General features: G+C 52.7%; 2 protein-coding genes across 4 annotated transcripts in view; one reads left to right on the forward strand and one right to left on the reverse strand.

The window, feature by feature from the left end:
* Positions 1-16409, reverse strand: part of GLUL (glutamate-ammonia ligase) — a 17666-nt gene continuing 1257 nt past the window's right edge. The window contains exons 2-10 of one of the 3 annotated variants that reach the window (XM_063165204.1): positions 14617-14744; positions 12275-12355; positions 10732-10948; positions 5212-5402; positions 3867-4028; positions 3459-3605; positions 2918-3045; positions 2558-2757; positions 1-1685 (exon numbers count right to left, since the gene is read on the reverse strand). In XM_063165204.1, the coding sequence (XP_063021274.1) occupies positions 1367-1685; positions 2558-2757; positions 2918-3045; positions 3459-3605; positions 3867-4028; positions 5212-5402; positions 10732-10865 (1281 nt within the window). In that variant the 5' untranslated portion in view covers positions 10866-10948; positions 12275-12355; positions 14617-14744 and the 3' untranslated portion in view covers positions 1-1366. Of the gene's footprint in view, positions 1686-2557; positions 2758-2917; positions 3046-3458; positions 3606-3866; positions 4029-5211; positions 5403-6381; positions 6444-10731; positions 10949-12274; positions 12356-14616; positions 14745-16409 lie in introns of those variants that run through there. The other 2 variants (XM_063165205.1, XM_063165206.1) reach the window with 2 other exon arrangements.
* RGSL1 (regulator of G protein signaling like 1) overlaps positions 15848-16409 on the forward strand; it is a 15774-nt gene continuing 15212 nt past the window's right edge. Inside the window, exon 1 of the mRNA XM_063165195.1 lies at positions 15848-15857. Coding sequence (XP_063021265.1) covers positions 15848-15857 — 10 coding nt within the window. The remainder of the gene's footprint in view (positions 15858-16409) is intronic.

Consider the following 16409-nt stretch of genomic DNA (forward strand, 5'->3'; position numbering starts at 1 on the left):
TTGAAGGGTTTGTTCTTTTTTTCTTTTTTTTATTACAAAAAAAAAAAAAAAAAAAAAAAGAAACCTATTGGGAAGAAGTCCATATGCAACAGAATATAACTGGCACCATCTAAGATACCCAAGTGAAAAATCCCAGAACGTCAGAACCCCCCAGCAGCAGCTGGGAGTGCCAGGGCTGGCTGGGAGGGCCAGGTGGCCTCTCCCTTCCCTTCTCCTAGCCCCCATCATCCTGGTTGGATGGCAGGCAGCCCGAGAGAGCCAGGACACAACAGTGGCATCAGCGGTCTCTGTAAAACCATTCAGTCGGAGAAACTAAGAACATTAATTATGAAAAAAAAAAAAAATCTAAAACTTCTCTTCTTTATTTTTTTTTTCTCTTTTTTTTTTTTAACCTTTATCCAAAGCCCTGCTTTAGTGACATGCTAGCCCTACTGGACAGGTGACACAGCCACAGCTCTGTCCAGAACACTGTTGACCAGTCAACTCTTGGTTCAGGACACCTTCCTCCCACTCCGAGCGTGTCACGGCCACCTGAATTACAGTAACAAATGCTTCTGCAGGCTTCCTGCTCTGGGAACCCCCGCCTGCAAGCTCCACTCCATGCTGGAACAAATCTCATCCCAGTCTCCCTCTGAGCTCACCCTCAGTCCCACCTGCATCCGACTGCATCCGCAAGAGCTCTGCCTGCTCTGGCTGGATGAGGCGTTGGAAAGTCATCTCTTCCAAGAAAAAAACACTTTCATATATATTTTTTTTTCTCTTTTTATATTTAAATAGAAAAATACTACTTCACTCTGTGTTATGAGCCAGAGATGGGTTGACTTCCAGTGACAGAACCAAGAGTTCTCCTCAATGCCAGAAGATTCCCAGAAACCTCAGAGTGGCCGGAGGGCGAAGATGTCCCTGTCACGTCCCCAAATAGGCAGGAGCACACGCACAGCTCCCATCACCACAGCTCCCATCTTCCCTTCTCCACAGACAGCCATCAGTCAGCAGTGGGGCTGGCCCCCCAAATCTGGCTCTGTTTTAAGCTTTCTCCTCTCCTACACAACTTCTGTGTGTGCAGTCTGTCCCTGGAAGCCACAGGATCCCATCGGATGTACACATGAATTAGACAAAAAAAAAAAATAAAACAGTGGTTAAAAGTTCTCTAACACCCTGTCCTCCTCTCGTCTTCCAAAGAGTCAACGACAAACAGACACGGATAAAACTAAACCTGCCCTCCTCCCCCACCTCAAGACAACAAGAGTTACTGAGACACGAAACATGTTATCTTGTACCCTCGGGATTACAGCTAGAAGGGAACTTTAGGGGCGCGGGGAGCGCGGGGGGGAGGCGGCGGTGGCAGCCGCGGGGCGCAGTCTGCTCAGTTCTTGTACTCAAAAGGCTCATCCCCGGTTTCGTTGAGGAGACACGTGCGGACCAGCGCCTCTGTCACGGCATAGGGGTCGCAGTTGGCCGAGGGCCGGCGGTCCTCGAAGTAGCCCTTCTTCTCGTGGCCCACGTTGCGCGGGATGCGGATGCTGGCGCCGCGGTTGGCCACGCCGGCCGAGAACTCGTTGATGTTGGAGGTCTCGTGGAAGCCCGTCAGGCGCCGGGCATTGTCCAGCCCCCCCTTGGGGTCGTAGGCGCGGATGTGGTACTGGTGGCGCTTGCTCAGCTTCTCGATGGCCTCCTCGATGTGCCTGCAGAGGGAGGGAGGGAGGGACAGGGGTGGCACAGTGAGGGGTGGGACGAGCTGAACACCTCTGGAGCTGAACGCCTCTGGACTGTCGTGTCAAAGTGACAGCGAGATTAATCAGAGTCCCCAAGGCACGTTGTGATGATGCCTTGTGCCCCACGGCCCACATGGCTGTTCATCCCAACACGGGGTTTCTCTCCACTTTTGTTCCTGGCCCAGAAAAGTCCTCATGGCCAAACCCCACAGGTTCCCAGGGAGTGCCACCTGTGAGACACCACCAGTTAAAACTTCCCACTTCTCAGACAGGAGAGCTCTCAACACTGGCGTTGCTATTCATGAAGCTTACAGAGTCACGTTATCTCAGGGCAGCACTAAGATTAAGGCAAAAAAACAGAGCTGCCAGGATGCATCCCTCCACACAGCTCCACTGACACAGTGTCCTGACTGCACAGCAGTCATGTGCAGGAACTCACAGTTTGCATTTTTAGGATGTTCATCTCTTAAGCAAACATGGCAACCTTGCCCAGATGAAGCAAATGGTCTTTCTCTTTCATCATGGCTATAAAAATATCATTTTAAAAGCCCTGTGCTGAGCGGGTTTGTTTGTTTGTTCCAAGCACTGGGAGGTCAGGAGCTGGACAGGCTGTTAGAGATAGTTGCATCCTGTACTGGTGGAGCTGTACTGCTGGCTGAATTGCCCACCAAGCATCAAGACAAGAATGTGTCATTATAAAAAAAAATACATACTAAGAAAAACAAGAAACCACAAAAACAAAACAACCAAAAAAACCCTATCCAGAAGACTCAGATGTCACACCAAGCACCAAAATCCCGTGTCATCCAAAATCCTGCCCAGTAAACAACCCAAACACTTACTTGAGACCTCCTTCTTCCCTCATGCTCTTGGTGCTGAAGTTGGTGTGGCAGCCAGCACCGTTCCAGTTCCCAGGGATGGGTTTGGGATCGAAGGACACCACGACCCCGAAGTCCTCGCACACCCGGTGCAGGATGAAGCGTGCGATCCAGAGGTGATCACCCATCTCAATCCCCTCGCATGGTCCCACCTGGAACTCCCACTGCAAGGAGGAGGGTCAGGGGCTCAGCGGGGTGGAGACAGGCACCTCCCACCCGCTGATGCTGACAGCCACGCAGCTCAGAGCAGGCACACACAGCTCCCCCTGCCTGGGGTTTTTCCATGCTCTCTCTCACTCCACGAAGCATCTTAGAATGATTTACCTGGGCTGGCATCACTTCTGCGTTGGTTCCTCCGATTTTCACGCCGGCATAAAGGCACGCTCGGTAGTGGGCCTCCACAATGTCCCTGCCATAGGCTTTGTCTGCCCCCACACCGCAGTAATACGGACCTGCAACAGCACAGGGCAACATCAGCCTCCACAGGGAAAAACCCTGACATCCAGTGAACACCCAGCATGCACAGAGAACTCTTCAAAAGCCCCAAGGTGTGTTTTTCATGGAAGATCTGGCAGGGTAGAACACTGACGGAGAGCAAGTTCGCCCCGACTTTAAGTCTGCCTCTGAGTTTAAGTCCCCTGCAGATCAACAAACCCAGCAGCAAATTTGGATGTGGCCAATCCCCACCTCAGCCTTTCTGTGACAAATTTAATCTTGTTGGTTGCTTGGTTTTTGCCAATATTCCACTTTCTACTGTCCACCTTCAGTTCTAGGAGCACCTTGAAGCCCTCAACTCGCCTGAAGCTGTGCCACACAGATTTCAGTTCAAACACTCCTGACTTGCTCCAGGCTCCCAGAAGATTACCTTGGGGTCCAGGGAAGCCATTGGAAGGCCAGCCAAATGGATGTCCATCTGTCCCCAAGAGAGTGTACTCCTGCTCCATCCCAAACCAGGGGTGCTGGTTGGACACCATGTCCATAATCCTCCTGCAGGTGTGTCGGAGATTTGACTCTGGAATGGAAAAGCGACACAAGGCTCATGAGCGATGCCACCTCCACTCCCCGTTTCTACTTATTTAACACTTTGAGTCCCAAGCAGCATTGAAGAATCCCAAGCCCAGCCCTTTAGTCCATCACCAGCGCTTTGTTTGCTCTCTACTTTCACGTTATTTCTGTGTCATGCTAAGGGCACAGACAGCATTGGGCAGGGTTCCCATTCCCCTTCCCAGGAACACCAGGAGAAGGGAAGTAGGGAGAAGGTCCATTCATTCACCTGCAGACTGGCGGTTGTACTTGAAGACCTCACAGAGAACGAGTTTATTGGGGTCCTTGCGGAAAGGGTCCCGAAACATGGCAGCAGGTCGCAGGTACATGTCACTGTTGGAGCCTTCGGACTGGTAGGTGCTGGAGCCATCGAAATTCCACTCGGGCAGATCTGGAGCAAAGAGAGGAACCAGCCACAGTGACCCATGGGATCCCTGCCGCCCTCCAGGAAGACAGATGTGAAGATGCTCATAGAGAATAGGTTTAGTCCCAGCTCAGCTGATTTTGTTCCAAGTGGGGGAACCAATAAAAAAACAACCAACAAACCCAAAACAAGCAAAAAAAATCGCAGGAGTGCAAGTCCCCAGCCACCCTGGAAAATAACAAGTTGCTGGGCTGTTGGCCAAGCCTGAGTGAACAGAGTAGCACTGAGGACATTTCCCATGTCACAACAATCACAGGGATGAGCAAAGCACCCGGTCCCCTCAGCTAGGAAAGGGCAGACCACGAGCCACCTTCCAGCTGTGGGAATGAGGGGAGCCATGGAATACCCTCAGTAACACCACCAAGGCCTTAAGAAGGTGGGAAGGGAAATCAGAGAGTGGAATCTCACATGGAAGGGGAGTGTGGCCCCTTGCCCACCCTCCATCTTGACCACTGCCCTCCAGGTCAAAGCCCAGAACTCTACCCAGGCAATGTTATCTCCTCCATATCCCAGAGGGAAAGAGGGAGGATGGGAAGCACAAAGATCTCCAACAGGAGCTGTGCCAACCACTCCCTCAGAGGGAAAAGGGGAAAGGAGAGATGGGAAAAGAAAAAAAAAAAAAAAAAAGGAAAGAAAAGAAAAGAAAAGAAAAAAGAAAATTCTGCTCAGTCACATACAGTATTTTCATTTCATAACTGTCTCCAGCCAGCTCCATGGCAACCTGGGGAAAATCCTAATGCTATTATTGTGTAAGCTGGGACTGTTTGTTCTGAGGGACACAAGCTCTTAATTACACCGGATAGCTCCATTCTTTCCCCTGCACTTTCTTCTGCCAAACTACTTCCGGCCAAAACGAGTACTCAAGAGTCAATGGGCAGCCCAGCCCTTGCCAAGAGCCCCCAGCCCCTGCCAGCAGCCCCTCCACAGCAGGGACAGCACCAAGGACGGGCTCCCAGCCCCAGGCATCTCCCTGAAACTCCACATCTGGAGAGCTGGGAACATCCCCCTAAGGTATATGGGGAAAGAGGTAGCTGGAAGGGCACGAGGAGGAACATCCTCCCTAAAAACCATCCTTCTGCCACGGGAAGAGAGAAATGGCATCCTTCCTCCACCCAGTGAGGGGCTACGAGTGCTGCACCTGCCCTCTCACCTTCCAGGCTCTTGGGCTCGTGGTCCAGCGTGCGGGTTTTGCAGCGGAGGTGCTCTCCCGTGCCGTCGATCCAGATGTACATGGCCTGCACCTTCTCCCCCTGCGGCAGCTTCATGTACATGTGCTTGATGGCTTTGCTCAGGTGGGAGCTCGCTGAGGTGGCCATGGCTGCAGTCCTGACGAGGGGGTTCCTGCAGAGGGGAATCACAGACAGCCCCAGCTGTGAGTCTTCCCCTGCGTGCCCACATTTTTCAGCACCCCCCTTCCCCACCCAAGGCCAGGGAGGAGCAGGAGGCAGCTCGGCCGCAGGGCTGGCTGCCATCTCCAGCGGTTCCCTGTCATTCCTCAGGGAGAACACACAGCAGCTCAAGCTAGCCCTGCTCCAGAAACCCTTCAAAACACCAAACTCCTGCTAATAAACCAGAGCAACAAACTTCCAAAGGGCTCCTTAGCCCCACATGAACTTTTCACCTCCACACTCCGCTCAAGAGCAAGGCTAATGCAAGGAAAGCTTAGCTGGGGCTTTCTCAATAAATCTGCATCATCGAGGAGGGCTTTTCTGCCCCAGCTGCTTTCTCAGCCTGGCTGAGGCTATCCAAGCCCGGTGCCAGGGCAGCAGGAAAAGCAACAGGCAGCACACAGGAGCCCTGAGCACCCCAGCAGCAGTGGGGAGCGGGATGGGCCGGGGTCGCTCTAGAATCCCCAGAGCCCTGCGGGCCGGGCTCTATCGCCAGCCAGCCCACTCGTGTCCGACCCACAGTAGCGGCTGTTTTCCAGGGAAATGCCGGGAATGCCGGCACTTTGGGAATGCGGACTGACTGGGGAAGCCGCTCCAACATCCCTGCGGGATAAGCCGTCCCCAGCCCACCCCGCCGCGGCTCCCACCGCCCCGCTGCCCTGCCAGAAGCATCTCCCACGCGTGCCTCTCCAGGCAGCCTCGTGGGGGCCAAAAATAAAACCACAAAAGCTGCAAAGGGAATGTTTTCAACAGAAAACTCAAGCTGCCACTTCCTCCTCCTCCCCCCCCCCCCCCCCCCCGAATCCTCCCCTTCCCCCAAAGGAGGAATTTCCCCTCGGAAGATCTCCCCGGGGCTGCCTCCCCGGCCCTGCCGAGCCCGGCGGGTGGCGGGTGGCGGGCAGCGGTGTCCCGGTGTCCCCCCGGGCCGGTACCTGCGCTCGGCGGCGGCTGCGGGCGGGCGCGGGGATCCCACGCTCGGCTCCTGGGGCCGCGCCCGCCGCCCCTTTATGGCGGAGCAGCGCCGGCCCCGCCGCACGGATTGGGCAGCGCGGCGGGACGGGAGGGACACGGCAGGGGGGACAGGCCCGCCACCACCCCGCCTCCCTCCTCCTCCTCCTCCTTCTCCTCCGCCCGCTCCGGCCCGGCCGCCCCCGGCAAAGGGGCACTCGGGCGGGTGCGGGAAAGTGAGGGAACAGAGGGAAGAGAGCGGAGAGGTTGGGTGGGTTTGGGGTGTTTTTAACAGCGCTCCCGACTGGAAAAACAACCCCTCGTCCCTGAGCGGGCGGGAGCGGATCCAAGGCTTTCGGCAGCGTTTACATTAGGCTGCCTTGGCAGAGCTGGCAGGGATGGAATCCGGCCGCCCCGGGACAACAGGGAGAGAGGGAGGCATGGAGCTCCACCGAGCCCCTTTGGCTTGGTGCCCGCTCTTGGGAGGGGGACAAAAGCCTCGGTGCCCTCCTTGGAGCAGGTCACAGCCTCCAGCAGCTGGACCTGCAGAGCCTCGCTGCAAGGATCACTCGAGGGGGGAGAAATCCTCAAGCCCCACCATAGGAGTGCCCAGCAAACCGCAGGCAGTGCCCAGTGTTTTTCCACCATGTCCGGGTCTCCACCCCACAGGGTCGCTTGTCCCATCTGCTGCAGCTCCAGGAGATGGGACAAGAGACTCCGGATCCACGGGGCGGGAGAGCTACGCCAGCAGGAGCAGACGGAGCTGGCAGCCGTGTGTGCACACACCAGGGCACACGCAGGTCCCAGGGCGAGCACACGCCACCCACACGCCTGCCACGGAGCCACAGGATCCTGCTGTGCCCTGTGCAAGCCTCAGGAAATGGCACCAGAACTGCCTATCCTCGAGAAGCTGGAGCCTCCCCGCCATCCCAAGCCACCCTGCCTCGGACACGGCCACTGTACAGCCAGAATCCAGAGGGAAAGTGGCCAGGGAGAGCCGGATCCTCAGGAGAGAGGAGGTGGAAGTGCTGGCCAACACCAGGCTTTGATTTATCACCCATCTCAAGAGCCAGATCCCCACCCTCCCTGCGGGGACAACTTGGCTCAGCCCTCAGCAGCACCTTGGAGCAGCCATGGGTGTGTGGCAATCCCCCGGGGCTGTCCAGAACGAGGTGAAATTCGGGTGCTTCTCTCCTCCTGGAATTGCTTGAGCAAGGCAGAGCCACCGAGCATTGCAACAGCCTGCCCTGAGCACTCCAGAAAGTGCTTCCTGCCAGCACCACCCCTGCTCCTGCACCCTGAGCACACAGAAATGGCTCCAACGCACAAACAAACCAACGAACGTGGTGTTTTACCCTGGGAAATGAGCTCAGCAACTCACGTTCAGCCCAAGTTCAGCTGTGGTCACCCAAATCTAACAGCTCAGCTGGAGTAAAAGGAAGCAGAGCAGGAGCAGGAGCCCAAAATAGCTCCCATAAAGGGGAGCTGTCAAGCCACAGGCAATGTAAAGCAGTGTCCAGCCCTCTTCCCTAGGTTTGTGGAGAGTTTCTTTAATCTGAGTGCTCTGACAGCTCCAAATTCTTGGAATTACCGTTCTACATGCACATTTCCCAGTAACTCTGTCCACCTTTGGCTTCGAACACACCCAGATGTTTACAAGAGGAGGCCCCTGAGCAGGGGGGTGACCCCCGTGCCCTGCAAGCCTCGGGGCTGGGCAGCTCCAGCCAACCCTGAAGGCAAGGGGGGGAGCAAAGGCAGCCGCACAATGCAAACATCGTCTCCCCATCCCAAAAATCCACACCGGGCCGCAACCCCCAGCCTGGCAGAGCCCCCCAGGGTGGGCAGGGCTGTGGTGGCGGGGGTGGCAGGATGTTGCCAGCCCCGGAGGGTTTGCTGGCAGGCTCATGCCCAAGGCCCTGTGCTCGCCCTGCACGAGTTTGGGAGCCGGAGAGAAGCGGCAGCCGCGGACCCAGCGCCCTCTCCCGGGAAGCGTTCCCGGGCCTCCTCAATGGACTCACCCGGCTTGTTTACCGCCTGCCTTCCTTCCCCTCCTCCCCTTCCAGACCGCCTTTTTAAAATTTTTTTTTAATTCATTTTCTTTCTAAAAATTATATATTTTTTAAAATTTAATTTCGTTTCTTTTAATTTTTTTTTCTTTTTAAATTTTTTTTTTGGGGGGGGGAAAGCCTTCTCGGGCTTTTAAAAAATTTAATTTAGTTTCTTTTTTTTCTGTTTTTTTATTTTTTTAAATTTTTAAAATTATTTTTTGGGGAAAGCCTGCTCGGGCTGTGCTTTGGCCCAGCTGCGTGCTCCAGTGACCCCCGGTGTTGCTAAATAATTTTTAAATTTTTTTGGGGGGGAAAGCCTGCTCAGGCTGTGCTTTTTAAAAATTTAATTTAGTTTCTTTCTTTTTAATTTTTTCCTTTTTTTTAAATTATATTTTGGGGAAAGCCTGCTCAGGCTGTGCTTTTTAAAAAATTAATTCAGTTTCTTTTTTTTTAATTTTTTAAATTATTTTTTGGAGAAAGGCTGTTGGGGCTGTGCTTTGGCCCAGCTGCGTGCTCCAGTGACCCCCGGTGTCACCAACAAAACCCTCCCGGGAGGCAGCTGGGGAGGGCTCGGTGCCCACGGTGACACCACCCAGCAGTGGATTGAAATCCACCTTCAAAGGGCCACAGGCACAGCCAGAGAGTGAGACAATGTCCCCTGCCAGGGTGAGTCCCAACTGGCTCAGGTTTTTCCTTCTTCCTGCTGTTAATTCGTGGGAACACCTTTATTGCCTTTATTGGCCTTTATTGGCCCAGCCCGGCGCTTCCCGCCGGCACAGTTTGATATCCTGAGACAAGTGCCAAGGTTGGGAAGTGGCTGCTGAGTTAGGAGGGTTGGGCAGGCTGGACTTTGCAGCCTCCTGCCTCCAAGGCAAGCCCTCAGGGACAGGGAACAGCCGTGTCCCTGCACCCTCCAGGGGAGCAGGATGAGTTTCTCTCAGCTAGCATGAGGAATTCCTCCCCTTTTCCAGCTCCAGCCAGCGGCCAGGCAGTAAAGGATCAAGGCTTCCCTCTGCACTGTGCCTTGCTGGGGCTGCTGTGACTCATCCCTTGTCTGTGTGTCCCCCTCCATCCCTGTCTTCCATCTGGGAATGCCTTAAACTGCAGAAATGTCACGCCATTGGGGGGTGGCAACTTGAGGGTTAAATAGACAGGATATGAAATTTCCATGTGGCTCAGACCCTGGGGCAGTGTCTGATGGCTTTTGGGGACTTTGCCAGCACTGTGATCCTCACCCCAGACCCTGGGATCTCAAGCCCAACAGATTGCAGACCCAGACTGCTAAGCCCAGGTACCCACTGGTCTTTCACCAGCACTAAAGAAAAATTCTGAATTAGAAAGGAAATGTTGTTATTTTGTTTTTGTTTTTTTGGTTTTTTTTTTTTTCCAACAGAGATGTCACACAGGGAGGAGGAATTGCCCATTTTGTTGTGATGCCAAGTCCCAGGAGGAGGCTGAACACACCCAAAATGCCCCAGCCTCCAGCAGTGGCACAGCTGGGAGGGAGGAGGGATGGGCATAGCATCATGGAATCACAGAATGCTTTGGTTTGGTGTGGAAGGGACCTGGAGGTCATCAAGTCAAACCCCTTGCAATGAGCAGGAACATCTTCAGCATCTCTCCTCTCCCCACACTCAACACGCTCCTAAACTGAGCTAAATAAAGTGGCTGTGCTCAGGTTGGTCTCTCCCCTGGCAGCACTGACGAACCAGAGCACACAGCCTCAAGCTGCATCAAGGGAAATACAGGTTGGATATCAGGATAAAGTTTTTCACAGAAAGGGTGATAAAGCTCTGGAATGGCTGCCCAGGGAGGTGGTGCAGTCCCCATCCCTGGGTGTGTTTAACAAAGCCTGGATGTGGCACTGGGTGCCAGGGTTTAGTTGAGGGGTTAGGGCTGGGTTGGACTTGACGATCTCCAAGGTCTTTTCCAGTAATTCTGTTATTCTGTGAATTCTGTGAGCTATACCACTTCCAGATGCATCCAGGGAAGTGCTTTGTGCTGGGAGGCCCTGCATGAGCAACTGAACTGCACCCAAGTGACCTCAGCCACGGGCTGCCTGTCCTGATATTGCATCACCTCCACCCCTGCCCACCCCTGGGCACAGCTGCCTCTGCCTGGACCCACACCAGCAGCTCCTGAGGTGCTCCCAGCCTGGCACACCTGGACATGCAGCACGTTTCACCCAGGGCTGGAAAATCCAACGCAGCACCCGAGCCAGCGCTTAGCTCAGAAGTGACCTAGCCCCTGTGGGGTGTGGGGGATGAGGGCCCTGGGGACACTGACCTTGTGCAAGCAGCAGTGGCCGAGCAGTGTCCCCCGGAGCGCTGCAGGACGCTGACGAAACCCCCCAGGGCTGGCAGGCAGCAGCTGCTGGCCCTGGCCGTGAGCAAACATTGCACGCTCCGCAGCAGCCCCATGCTCCCTTTGAAGGTGCTGCCAGGGTCAGGGGTGGCCGTGGGCTGGTGGCCAGAGGGCTTTCAGCCTTTCCAGTGCAGATCACCTGGGCCAGTTTAGGAAAGCAAATGAATCAGTGCAAACTTACAGAGGCACACTCAGAGTGAAAGAAAAGAACCCCTCCCTCCTCATTCAGCTCCCTGGACCGTGCACAGGGGGAAGAGGAACCTTGGGCTTTCAGCCTTTCCAGAGCAGATCACCTGGGCCAGTTTAGGAAAGCAAATTAATCAGTGCAAACTTGCAGAGGCACATGCAGAATGAAAATAAAAAGAACCCTTCCTCTTCATTCAGCTCCCTGGACCACGCACAGAAAGAAGAGGGACCTTGGGCTTCCAGCCTTTCCAGAGCAGATCACCTGGGCTGCCCTAAAGGGCAGTTTAGGAAAGCAAATTAGTCAGTGCAAACTTGCAGAGACACAGAGTGAGAGAAAAAAACCCTTCCCTCCTCTTTCAGCTCCCTGGACTATGCACAAAGGGAAGAGGAGCCTTGGGGCATGGTCCCCAGGACAGCCCAGGTGATGGCACCAGTTTCTCTCTTCAATTAGGCAAAAAGCCACCTCATAGGACTTTGGGGACTTCACCTCAAACTTGAGGATAGCCAATTGGACAGGAGCCAAAAAGTCTTGCCTAAGCAATTTACTAGAAAAAGAAGAGAGCAAAGGAACTAATTGCTTTTGTGGAGTGTTTTACCAGGAGCAAGAACCTCTTGCACCTGGCTCAGGTTTTCTCTGTAAGGAGTTTTGTTATTTTGCCTTTTATTAAGACTTTTCTGCTTCCAACACTAAAAAAAAACCAAAAACCAACAAACAAACAAAAAAACTTCTAAGCTTTTTTTCCTTTTTAAAAAGACAAAAAATAGTAACAAGAAGCAAATTCCTACAGCCACTTCCCTCCCCACCCCTCTCTGAGCCACCTGTCCCCATGCCCACCTGTCAAAAATGCATACTTTATGATGGGGTTTTTGCAAATATTAAAATGAATTTTATATGTGTTATGTTAGAAAGTTATGTATTATTTTCTATATATATAAATTATGTATTAATTTTCTTAAGTAGCGTGTTAAATATAGTTTTAGGTTATAACATAATGTTAAAATAGAAGCTATGCTATGTAAGATAATTTTTTAAAGAAAGGACTCACAGCGAGATAGCAGCCACAGGACGTCTAATCCAAATTGTCCAAAATTTTTATTCCTCTAATTGTATTGCTATTTTTATAACCATTTTATTAGTATTAAACTTTTAAAAGCAAGTGATTGGCGTTTCTGACAGCACCGCTCGGCTTGGCACCCCTCCCAGGAGCCCCTGGCACTGCCCCATGCCCCAGCAGCCCCCTGCCCAGATCCAGGGGCACTGCCGGCTGCCAGCCCCTACCTGCTGTGCTTGCAGAGCTTGCCCGGGGGCCAGCACCTTCCCCGAGCACGTGTTTGCCTCCAGCAGCAGCCAGGGGGGAAGCTGGAAGATGAGAACGTCAGGGACAGGCGGGATTTGAGACCCAGGAATTGCTTGGCTCAGTTCGTTCTGTACAAGGGTGGAGAATAGCCCAGGGAGAGCTCTCAGCACATGCCTTTCCCCGCTGCTGCAAATTGGTCAGGGTTGTTTTTGCTGGGATATTTTTCCCCCCTATTTTGAGTTCACACTCAAAAAAGCACTCCCAGCCAGGTTGGGGGCTGTGTTAGCTGTTAATCTCAGCCGAACACACCTCACATCTCCATACGTGCAGAAATCCTCAAACTGCTGCCTGAGTGGATGAAGGGGTGAATTTGGGCCTGACATTGTAAATTATAAAACAAAAAAACATTATAAAAATAATATTAATTATAAAAATTATTAATTATAACAGCAAGGTGCCACTGCCCATGTCCCTCCCTCATGGCTGAATTAGGTCCCTGTCCTGCCACAACACATATTTAACCCAGGCTGCTGAAGTCAACAGCCCCAGAGGCTGGGGTAAGGTTACACCAGTGGTTCTGCTTCAGCTGGAGGGGAGACAAGTGAAGGCAGAGCCTGCAACAAGGGCTGTCAGCTGTAAGGGAACAGTCCCAAGCAAGGAAACCACAGACAAATGGCAACAGGCTCAAAAATACTCCCCAAGGAAACACCAGTGGGGTGCTTGCTGAGCAAACAGATCTCATGCACTCAGGAGACTGAGCAGGGAAATCACATGAGAAAAATCACTGTAGGGTGTTCAAGAAAGAAAATCATATTTAAGGGTGAGCTGGAATTCATTGTAAAAATCATTGTAGTGTGTTCAAGGAAAGAATTCATATTTAAGGCTGAGCTGGAATTCCTCAGCCTAGAGAAACTCCACTTTTAAGGCTCTGCGGGCCTAATGTCCTATAAACTATTTATATGAAAAGAGCATGAGGCTGTACAGGGGGGGGAAAGTCCAAATTTTCCCCCAAAAGCTTGTGGTGGGGACATACTTATATACTTATATTTAATACTTATGCTAAGGGGGAGAGCAGGTCTGTGCACTCAGGCTGGAGCTCCCCAGATTTCTGGCTCTGCAGACCATCACCCAGAGCCAGGGCAATGCTGAGACATTTGGGGTGTGTGGGAAACACCCCCTACCCTCCTGATGGCACCAAAAGGGCCAGGCTGGGCTGCTGGGGGGGCTGTGAGTGCCCAGTGACCCCAGGCAGTGAGGCTGACATTGTGTTTGGGCAGCCTTGGACTTTGCCACGCTGGGGAGCAGTGCCAGCTGATGTTGAGCAAGGAGAAAAACCCCAGCCCATCCCCTCTGGGAACGTGAGGCTCTGCCCCTCATCACCCCAGGGCTGCTCCCCACGTCAGGGTGGGTGATTTGGGCTGGGGCAGAGGGGCAGCAAAGCCCTCCTGATGTGTTTGATGTTGCAACCCTGCCCTTATCTTTTTATGGAGCCCAGCCACTGCGAGCTTCCTTCTAAATCTGGGCTCTGCTCCTGTGTCCACCTCTTTTTTTCAAACTTTTTTTGGTTTGTTTTTTTTTTCCTCCTAGATAGCCACCCAGCTCACGTGTGCTCCTCTTGTGAGGACACCATGTGCCCTGGGAAGCCAGGAGAGGAGAGCTCCATCCTGCCAGACCTCTTGGGGAGAAACTCCATGGAAATGGCCCTGTGCCCTCCCAAAGTGATCATGTTGGACAATTCCTGCTCACAGCCTTATTTTTTTCCTGGCAGAAGCCATCACAGTCCCAGAGCTGGATGAGCACCCAAGGAGCCACCCCATCCTCTGAGAATCCTACTGGGCATCTGCTCAGTGTCCAGCTGGAAAATGTGTTATTTTTTTTTAAGTTTTGACTTTTCTCTGAGGATTTTTGAGTTTTTTAGGTGTGAGACAGCCACCACTCCGGTTCATTCCTATCCCCCCTCTCATCTCTAGGGCTCAGCTGCAGAAATCTTTACGGATCCATGATGGGAGCTGCTGCTCCTCCCCATAACTCCTTCCCACAGCTCTGCCTGGCACCGCTGGGAGGAGCAGGTGTTCTGTGGCCCACAGCTGCCCCTTCCCCACATCACTGTGGGTTTTGGCACAGTGACCAGCCCCACAATCAGCTCGGAGCTGTGCTCTGTCTGAGATGCAGAGCCCTGCTGCTGCTGCTGCTGCTGGAAGCAGCTCCGCATTCCTGGTTTGACAGCGCCACCTCGTGAGGTGGCCCCGCTGCTGGGGACACTGTGGGACACTGTCCTGCCCCCAGGTCTGGCACAAAGACCAGAGCAGCATCAAACACCCACCTGGGGAGCAGATTCCTCCTCCTGCCAGGGGAACAACTCCCTCCTGCTGCAGGACGGGGCTTCCTCTTTTTCTCCTCCTTCTCCTCTTCCAGCTGCAGGGTCTCCACGGGTGGGTCTGAGCCCCAGATCTGGTGAAGAAAGCAGATAAGAAATGTGGGCTTGGTCTGTCTGGGGCAAACACAAAGGGGTTTCCTGTGAAATTCCCATCCCGAACTGAGCAGATGAACCGACAGTGACACCCAGCACTGACGTGCCACCAGGAACCTCCTCTGAAGGCAAGAAATTTGCCCCAGCAGGGAGAGGAAAAGGTTTTGTGGCATTTATATTCTCTGAAAAAAATCATTTGTTTAAGATTTTTCTCTTGAGAAGCTAAGAAGCTTTAAAAAAAAATAATTCTTATCTCATTTGCTTCTCCTGTGTTCTGCTCATATGTTTGAAAATTGTTTAGTCACAAGTGATTATTTCTTTTGTCTCCAGTGTGAGTTGTTTTAATTCATTAGGCAATCAGGGCCAAGTTGTGTCAAAACTCTAAAAAGAGTCACGAATTTTCATTATTATCTTTTTAGCCTTCAGTATCTTTTCTATATTCTTTAGTTTTAGTATAGTATTCTTTAATATAATATAGTATCATAAAGTAATAAATTAACCTTCTGAAAAGATAGAATAAAATGCATAATTCCTGCCTTTGTTGGAGCAGTTTCCCAACAAATCCAAGGCAGTTTCATTTCAGGACTGCCCGAGTGTCTCTGCAGGGCTGGAGATTTAAAAAGTGACATTTCACAGCATCAGAGGAGGGGTAAGGTCACAAGGGACCACCTGGTCCAACACCTCAGCTCAAGGAGGGTCCCCTGAGCCCAGTACTGAGGATTGTGCCCAGATGGTTCCCAAATATCTCCACTAAGGGAGGCTCCACAACCTCTCAGAGCAACCTATTGCAGTGCTCAGTTACCATCACAGTGAATAAGTTTTTCTTCATGTTCAGGTGGGAATTCCTCTGTTCCAATTTCTGCTCATCCCTTTTCACAACACCACCGAGAGCAGCCTGGCTTCCACCCTCTGCACATCCCCTCTGCAGGCCCATACAGACACTGCTCAGATCCTCTCTCAGTGCTCTCCTCTGCAGGATAAGCAGGCCTGGAGGGAGCTGCAGCCCCCCAGGAGTCACCCAAAGGAGTGTGTCACAATCAGGGTGGCACTTCGGAACCCAGCACCGGAACACTGCACCATCACGATGACTCCTGGTGAGTTCCCCTTTGCTGGGGGCTTCAGCCCCTCTAAACACACGCCAAAAAGTGGAAAAATGGGGGGAAAAAGCAATTAAGTTTTGAAATATAGGTCCTCCCTGTAACACTTCTGTGCCTTGATGGAGGAGGGCATTTCCAGGGGCACCCACCCACCAGCAGGATGATGCCAGCACACCTTCCTGCATCCACATCTTCCAGAAATGAATAAAACTTCACAGGGTGGTGGGAGGTGTTGGCCACTGACACTTGCACTGAGTCCTGGGTGGATGAGCTGTGTTATGCCCAGTGTTAGGGTAAGGCAGAGGAACACAGCTTGTGCCCTGCAGCCACCTCCCTTCTCCTGCCCTGTGGATGCCACCACATTTGTGCCCAGCCTCTGCTGGTTGGGAGGCTGCCATTCACACTCCCCAGCTCCTGCATGCTCCTGAACCTGGTGCTTTGCAAACAGCCTGTGCCACTTATCCCAAATCACATTTCACACACTGTCCCAGCTCCAAATCCTCCCCCTGCATGAGCACAGGACAAGCTTGCACCACACATCTCCCAAAG

The sequence above is a fragment of the Melospiza melodia genome, chromosome 11 (genome assembly GCF_035770615.1).
Source record: "Melospiza melodia melodia isolate bMelMel2 chromosome 11, bMelMel2.pri, whole genome shotgun sequence".
In the NCBI taxonomy this organism is placed as follows: domain Eukaryota; kingdom Metazoa; phylum Chordata; class Aves; order Passeriformes; family Passerellidae; genus Melospiza; species Melospiza melodia.